General features: G+C 48.9%; 1 protein-coding gene across 1 annotated transcript in view; it reads left to right on the top strand.

The window, feature by feature from the left end:
• VWC2L (von Willebrand factor C domain containing protein 2-like) overlaps positions 1-7,676 on the top strand; it is a 52,776-nt gene extending 45,100 nt beyond the window's left edge. The window contains exon 3 of the mRNA XM_009329641.1: positions 7,528-7,676. Coding sequence (XP_009327916.1) covers positions 7,528-7,676 — 149 coding nt within the window. The remainder of the gene's footprint in view (positions 1-7,527) is intronic.
• The last annotated feature ends 349 nt before the right edge of the window (positions 7,677-8,025 follow it).

The raw sequence follows: 8,025 nt of genomic DNA, 5'->3' as shown, positions 1-8,025 counted from the left end.
CGGTGGGTTGAGGTGTGCATCGAGCCTCCACATTTGGGTGCAGGCAGCTTAGGAGAGCTCGTCTGCTGCTGGAGAGGGTGAGCGGGCTGGAAAGGGGCTTTCAAAGTCTTGCTGGTGATCTGGATGGGGGCACTGACCTGAAATGGTCCCATTTCCAGCCCTGCACAAACATTTGAGCAGGTTGGGTGGGGATGGACTTGGGCTATAGGGGAGTCCAGGGTGGGTATTTTCACTTGGCGTATGTATTGGGAACATGTAGGATGGATAGATGTCCTCTATTCTCCAAAGAGCTGTGTCCTCCATAGCCTGGGGGACATGGACATCACCTCCGAGAGCAGGGAGGTGGCAGAGCCACAGTGTACTCCCCTCCATCCTGCCACCACCAAGAAGCAACTAGCCACAGACCAGGGGTTAGACTTGGGCGTTATCAGGGTGTAAACTCACTCCCCCACATGCCACAGTCGCGGCAGCCCTGTTTCCAATGCACCCTCGGGCTTCAGTGGTGCTTTGAGCCAGGACCTTTGCCTTCAGCCTCTTTCTAACACAAAAGAGCTCCAGCGATGTTATCTTTTGGTGGGACTTTCAGCCCCCCCCACAGAGCATTGCCAAATTTCATTTTCAGTAAGGCAAAGCTCAGCATCAGCAGCTGACTTCTTTATGTCTCACCTCCAGCTTCACCTGCTGCCTTTTCCTCCCCCCAGGGAGAAGGGGGCAGGCAGTCTTGGTACCAGGTGGTGAAAACAAGACTTCTTCCCTCTTCGACTCGTTACTTAAAGCCACAAATTGAGGTCTTTTCTTGCAATCTGAAGCAATCGCATGAATAGCATTGATGGAGCTAAAGGAACATTTGAAAAGATCCTGCAGGATCAGCAGAGAGGAGCTGTGTTAACCTCCAGAAATGGGGCTGTCATTAAAAACAAGATGCTGTTTTTTCTTCCCCCTGAGCGCAGAGTTCAGCCTGGACGTGGAAAATGTCGCAAGGTGCAGGCAGCTGGTGATTTCTGCCCTCTGCGCCAGAGCCTGGGCATCACTTGTATTTCTGCTGTGTTTTGCCTCTTTCTCTGTTGGAGGGTTGTCCACAAGCATCCTTGTGCACATTTCAGGGTGTAATCTTGACATGGTCATTGCTTTGTGAGTGTTTTTTTTCAGCTGAGCAATGCTGGGAGTGCCGGACACCGGCACTGGAGACCACGTGGCTATGGCATGGGATGGTGATGCTTCAGACCGTGTTTCATGGAGACATGCAAAGAAAAATCCACCTTCCCACTGAGAGGACATTTGGCCGTGTTCACTAGAAATGGCTCCCCCAGTTTGGTGCAGCTTGCCAGCAGTAAATTCCCATGCCCTGTTGCATTCATGGTCAAGCTCCAAAAGCAAAGTTGTCAAGACTCATTCAGCTGAATGAGCATCCATGGGGATGTTTTTAGGCTGTATCCATTCCTAAATACTGTTGGGAAACACCACCGCCTTCTGCTTATCCCTTGCAACTTTAATTGTGGGGCACATCACACGGGAGCCTGAGGGATGGCTGGCTAAATCGAGTTGCTATTTAGCAGCTATCTAAACTACCGGTGCAAGGTAGATAAGCGTAGCCATCAGCACCTCCCTCCTTGATGTTACCCATTGACTGAATAAGCTGAATTCTCTTGGAGCCAGCCTTAATATTTTCTAAAGGGATGGGGAGGCTCTTAAAGGAGTGGCAGGAGACATAGGATTATTGTCAGAAAATATTTAACTAAGAGGAAAATACCACTCCTTGCTGAAATAGGACGTTGTACCATGAGAAGTTCCAGTGAAGGTGATGAGCTTCGCTTGGTTCAAGATGCTATTCAGGGCAAATCTGAATATCACAGTTGGCCTGAAGTGATTTGTGCTTGCTCGCGATGCTTAACATTTGATTTCCTTTTATTGCTTCTTTGCACACATGAAGCTAAATTCAGAGCTGCTGTAAGCCACAGCCAAAGATGTTGCGTTCAGTAAAACCCACTCCAGAAGCACTCCCTGGAGCAGAAGCTCCAGGGAGCAGCCTGCAGCCCCCAGAAGCCAGGCTGGTGTTCGGCACTGAGCAGCTCCAAATCATCAGCGTGATGCTGCATGCTCATGGCATTGGAGAGCATCAAACCCCACGCTCCTGCTATTTTCAGCTTTAACTCACCGTCCATGTGGGGTGCTCTTGAATTCAGATGTTTTCCTCTGCATCCCCATAGTGCTGTGGTGGGGACCATGCAGATGTAGTTTGCTGGGGAGCTAGGATGGCTGCTCCTCTTGCGTTTGGGACGTGAGTTTTTTCCAGCATGATAGCATCTGATCTGGGGATTTTTGGGTTGCTTTGAAGTACCACCATGCCACTGAGTCACAAGAGGACTTGATCTCACACCCTTGGGTAGCGTTGCATGACATAGCAGGAGCGCTTTAATGCCCATGCATGGGACAGACATATTCCCTCCATACCAGGGGTGCAGTTCAGCACCACAACGTGGGTCGTCACCCAGGTATCTGATCTTACACGTACAGTTGCAAAATTTGCTGTCACTCTTCCCAAACAACAAACCGTATATGGTTTTTCTCTTTGTGCTACATCTCTCCTGTCAAAACAGCATCTGAACGTCCCTAATATATCTCCATAAAAATCTTCACAGTTGTTCTAGCAAACAGCCCGGAGTGCTGTGGTCTTTTATGAGTATTAATTATATTAAGCAAAGCAAATCTCACAATAACGTTGTCTGTGGGAGCAGCAAACTTCTCCCATCAGTCTCCCTGAGCAAGGCAAAAAGGGTGTTTACTGTCCTGTTTTCATCACAGTTGTGGCTTAAGACGCTTTTACAAAGACCAGGATGACAGCCCTTGCCCAAAGCAGCTTCTTGTTCCTACTGCTATTATCATAATTAACTTTCTTGATGTGCTTGACATGTCATCAAATGTCTTCCTTCGAAGAATAATAATAAAAAAAACATTACTGTGCTGTTCTGTCCCATTCTTTGTGATTTTTTTACATCAATTCGGCAGATCCTGGTCTCAGCCTGCTCTTCCAAGCAGCACAAAGCCACAGTGGGAAAAGCTCAAGACAGTCCCCAGCAGCATGGGTTTGGGGCACTGAGCTTTTGAAATGTTGGGAGGTTGTTCTAAGGGAGGAAAAAAAAATATTAGAGAACTTAAAGGAGTCCTGTTAGCTCTGCTGCAGAGCAAAAACAGCACTTTATTTCTTGTGGCCTTACAGGCTGCAGCTCCTCTAAGGCACATCACAAAGCCACGTAGCATCCCCAGGTGCTGGATGGCAGTGGATTAGCTGTCGGCTCCATAATACCCAAGGTCGCTGGAAAACTCCCTGGTGACTTGTGCCACTGCATAGAAAATGTCACTTGTCTGGGGCAAAACTAAATTTCAGCAGTGTCCCTCTCTGAGTGCATCTTTCTCATGCCTCAGCCACAGGTGCGATGCTCACTGCCTCCCATTTTGGACCAACAGGATCCACTTTTCCAGTATAAAGGTGGAAGAAGTTTAGATGGGAAAAAAAAGGGGCTGGCTGACAGCGACTGTGCTGGAAAATTGGATTTCAGTGATTCCAGTCAGTGAGAATTTAAATTGAATTAGCAGAAATGGAGTGTAGAAATTTTGCCTTCTGTTTGAAATCCACGTTTCTATAGGGGTGGGGATAGCAGGGCAGGGAGAGAGGATGCAAAAATGCTCCATCCAGCTTGCTGTAGTGGACAAAAGAAAACAGTTCACTCTGGCAATGCAGAGGTGGCTATTTTGAGAGGTGAAAAAAAAAAAGGTCCAGAGCAGTGGTAGTGTTGGCCTAAATTAAAAGTACTAAGGTCTGACAGAAGAGATGGATGTCCCAAAACAGCAGCAAAACATCTCATAGGAGGGCAGATATCAGTAGAGCCCAAAGCCAGGTTTTCATCCATTTTGCTCAAAGGCAAGAAGGAAAATGAACCCATTTGCTGCAGTTTTCCCCTCAGTTTAGCCTCTGAATAGAGCGCCTTCCTTAGGTGTGCTCAGGTGGTTTAGCTGGCCAGCCCAGGGATGCTCGGTGCTGCTTCAGTGAAGCTGGTTTGGCCATCCCCCGACGTTCCTCCCAGCCTTCAGTTCCTAGGATTTATCCAAAATAGCCATAATTTTTCCTCTTCCTTTCACCCAGTCTCTTTGGGGGGGCGGGAATGGCAGCATCCCAGCCCCTTTGGGGGAGGGGGTTGGCAGCATCCCAAGGATTTTCTGTTAGACACAGAGGCGCTTGCCAGGTCCTTCCTGGCTCAATAGATGCCAGAGATCGAAGGGGCAGATTATTAGTGTCTAATTACTATTTTGCAGAGCTGCCCTGTGTCCTTGGCCGGGGCAGGCACGTTGCTGCTGTGGTGCTGTCCCCAAAATGGGTCATCCCTTCTCCGCCGGGGACCTCAAAGGCACAGGTGATGCTTTTAGTACCTCTGCCTCATCCATCTCCTCTTCTCGTCGTGGTGTCTGCTTTCTGCCTCTCAGCTCTGGGATAGCCACATTAATGAGGGGTGTTTAATGATTTTTTTTTTTCCGTATGACTCCCCTGGGGTCCCTCTCAAAAGGGAGAAGGGACCTGGGGCTGCCGGGAGGAGGAGGAAGGTCAGCTGTGGCTGTGATGGAGCAGCTATGGGATAGACAGATAAGCAGGATGCAGGGAAAAATAAGCTTTTCCCTAGCTTGCAGTTCCCCTTTGGCCAGTCCCAACTCACTTGTCCTCGGCTGACCATGACCCCGAGCTGTGCTCTGCCCCTGCAGCGTTTCAGTGCAGGGATGCAGCCAAAACCCTATGACGGGGACACGGGGTCCCCAAACCCAGGCCAGGGGGTGAAGGTTGGCCCACCTGTGAGTGAGAAAACACACCGGGTCCCGTCGCCGCCAGCTCCCACGTTTTCAGCCACGTTGAACAAGCTGGTGGTGCTATAAATCCGCCATCATTCAGCACCCCAAGAAGGCTGTGTCTGGAGATGCATGTGGGTGTCAAGGCAGTGTTGGCTTCTCAAATGAGATGATTAACAGGCAGCCGCAGGGCAATAAGAGAGAAAACAATCTTCCCCTTTCCTTGCCACCCTAATCTCTGGAGGAAGCTTTTTGTTTAAATTTTAATGAAAAGGGTTTTTTGCTCTCAGAGCACGGAGCAGGCTGTTGTGTGAAGGCTGCCCATCCTGGACATCCCCAACATTGACAGGCAATCAGAGCATCCTATTAAAGAGGGACAGGCACTTACGTCAACTTTAAATATGGCCAGATACAATTATTGGCATTTTCATTGCATTTGAGCCCCGGACATTTAACGGCAGAAAATGAGCTGACCTGATGGTGAAGGCGGCGCTGCATGTCATCACACAACAACACCCACCAGACTTGATGAAGCAGAGAATTAAAATCTGTGATGAAGAGCACAGGCAGCGGCATGGGGCAGCCAGCGCAGGGACCCAAAAGCTGTGGGAAGAAGTGACAACTTCAATGGGTTGCCAGAGAAATACTGCAGTTGGGATCGCAGCCTTTCCAACGGGGATCGTGTCTTTCGGAGAGATGCCAACTTTGGAAATCTTCAGCTCATGACCAAAACGGGCCATGACTTTTTCAACCACATGCATGTAAAGAAAAACACATGTATTATATATGTGTGTATACGCAGAGTTTGGCTTTTCTGTATCACTGCATGTCCTTGGCTGGTAACTCCTGGCTTTGAAGTTCTTTGCACTGTGGAATGACTGAGGTTGGAGGGGACCTTTGGAGGTTGTCCAGCCCAAAGCCCAGCTCAAAGCAGACTTAAAACATCCTCATGCCCAGTGCAATGGTCCTCAACTGCCAGCAGACCAACATAGCCTGAACTCTAGTTCAACAAGTGATGTTGAATTTCCTTGTTTGGAGCAAAAGCCTGCTTCTTCCTGGCATCCTGACAGACTCACGTGCTGGCCAGGCAAAGGAGGAAGCATCATCCCCCATTCACGGAAAGACACAGACCTTCCCAGCACCACAGCCTGCCTTCCCAGATCCTGCCTGTGGAAGGAAGTAGCAGCCTTGGGGTACACCCCATCACCCCAAATTCTGGTACAGGAGCCATCAGAGGCATCTTTCTCAGGCCCTTCTGCTGTGGTTACATTAAGACAGATGTGAAAAGTTGCTGTAGAACTGATCTCCATTTGAAGAGGCCTTTAATAAAGGCGGGAGATTGCTTAAACACAAACAATGTTCAGGCACCATTTGGCTCAGCAGCAATCTGAATTGCCTATGTCTGGTTAAGCCCAGCCCTGTCAAACTCGTGGCCTGTTGAGCTTAAACATAGGGTCCTGAGGAACATCTTAATAAAGTCAGAGCACTAATAATCAGCAAGGGGAAATGAATAGTTCTCTGAGACTATAAAAGGTGAGACCCAAGCATAGGGTTGGCTACAGCTCAGCCTGTTTCCAGCAACATAGGGACCCTATTTTCCCTTTCAGTCTTAAGCCTTATTTTAAGCACTAAGAACTTGCCTGTAATTTCATGTCTGTACATGCTCTCATCTTTCGAATGCACCTCGTGCACCGGAGGCATAGGTTAAAACTGGTGGCCAGCCGAGGGGTGACTTTTTGGAGCAGCCCCAAAGCCACGAGACACTTTTCAAATGTTTTCACGCTTCCCTGATGCCACGAATGCAACCACCTTGATTATTTTTGCCGTGTGCTGCTGGCTCTGATATTAATTCCCAGTGCTAACTGATGCAGGAGCAAGAGGGGAGGGGGAGAGGGTTTGCAGAGAGACAGCTGGGCAATGGGTATTTTGGGGGCTTTTACAAGAAGAAGGAAAGTAAGATCCTTGCTGACTTGCTGCTCAGCTTTGATATTGTGTAATAAAGAAGTCAAAAAAATTACCAATAATGAGCAGATTAAAGGAATCGCCTTCAGAAAAAAACAGATCTTATCAGAAACCTTATTTGGGAGGTGAATTATTTTTGTTAATTTGATGCCACCAATCATTTATGGTTAACAGCCCCGAGCTGGTGGGGGTCCCTGGGGTTACTGGGCGTTCAGGCACGGCTGCCGCGATCCTGGGGGATGAATCAGCTCTGGTCCCTGCAGCTCAGTGCAGGCTCACCAGGCTAGAGCAGCGAAGGATGGTCTGTGTCCTGATGCCTGTTCTCAGAGTCTTGCCCATCTTGCAGCCAAATCTTAGGAGAAAGCGATACTAAATTAGTGGACAACTGACTAGTAAAAGCTGGGTGCATCAATGGGACATCCAATGCCGTTTGTACTAGGGGTTGGGTACAGAAACAGGAAAAAGAAAAATGTTTCAAGATTTTTGTTTTTTTTCTTTATTGCCTGAGGGCACTAAAAAAAACCTGAGACAAGTGATTGGCATGGGGCGAAGGTTTGGCACTGAGTGGGCTGGGAGAGTTGCTGATTTCGGCAGCAGTGACATTGTGGCCAGAGCACAGCGAGGGGCTGGGGCTGAGCACCTGCCTGCTCCCAGGCACTTATAGCAGAGCTGCTACACCCAATTTAAAAACAAAAAAGTATTTATTTCTATTACTCTTGTGTGTTTTTGCAGGTCCGAACTGCTTTGCAGGAACCACAATAATTCCCGCCGGCATCGAAGTGAAGGTGGATGACTGCAACATCTGCCACTGCCACAATGGGGACTGGTGGAAGCCAGCACAGTGCTCCAAGCGCGAGTGTCAGGGCAAGCAGGCTCTGTAGCGGCAAAACCCCCTGCCAGTGGCACCACCGGCAAAACAACCTGCCGATGACGATGACGACGACGACGATGGTGAAGGAACGGCTTCGACGCTGCACACGCGTCCAACCTCCCATCTGCTGCAACAGGGTCACCAGCAAAATCTGCAAGGGTTTCACACAAGCAGAGATTTTACTTGCGGGAAGGGTCTCCCTCTCCCCCTCTCCTGCTCTTCTCTCGCTTTACACACTATGTAACCGGTATCTAGGTATCTGCTCTGCTTTTGTAATTATCAGTGCTTGATAGGGTTCTGGTGGTCAGATTTGGGGAGGAAAAAGCAAAAATGGCCCACGCAAGTTCTTGGACTGGTGA

This window comes from Pygoscelis adeliae, unplaced genomic scaffold (assembly GCF_000699105.1).
Source record: "Pygoscelis adeliae isolate BGI_AS28 unplaced genomic scaffold, ASM69910v1 Scaffold7, whole genome shotgun sequence".
Lineage (NCBI taxonomy): Eukaryota > Metazoa > Chordata > Aves > Sphenisciformes > Spheniscidae > Pygoscelis > Pygoscelis adeliae.
Note: the sequence above shows the minus strand (reverse complement) of the source record. Positions and strands in the feature narration are given on the sequence as shown.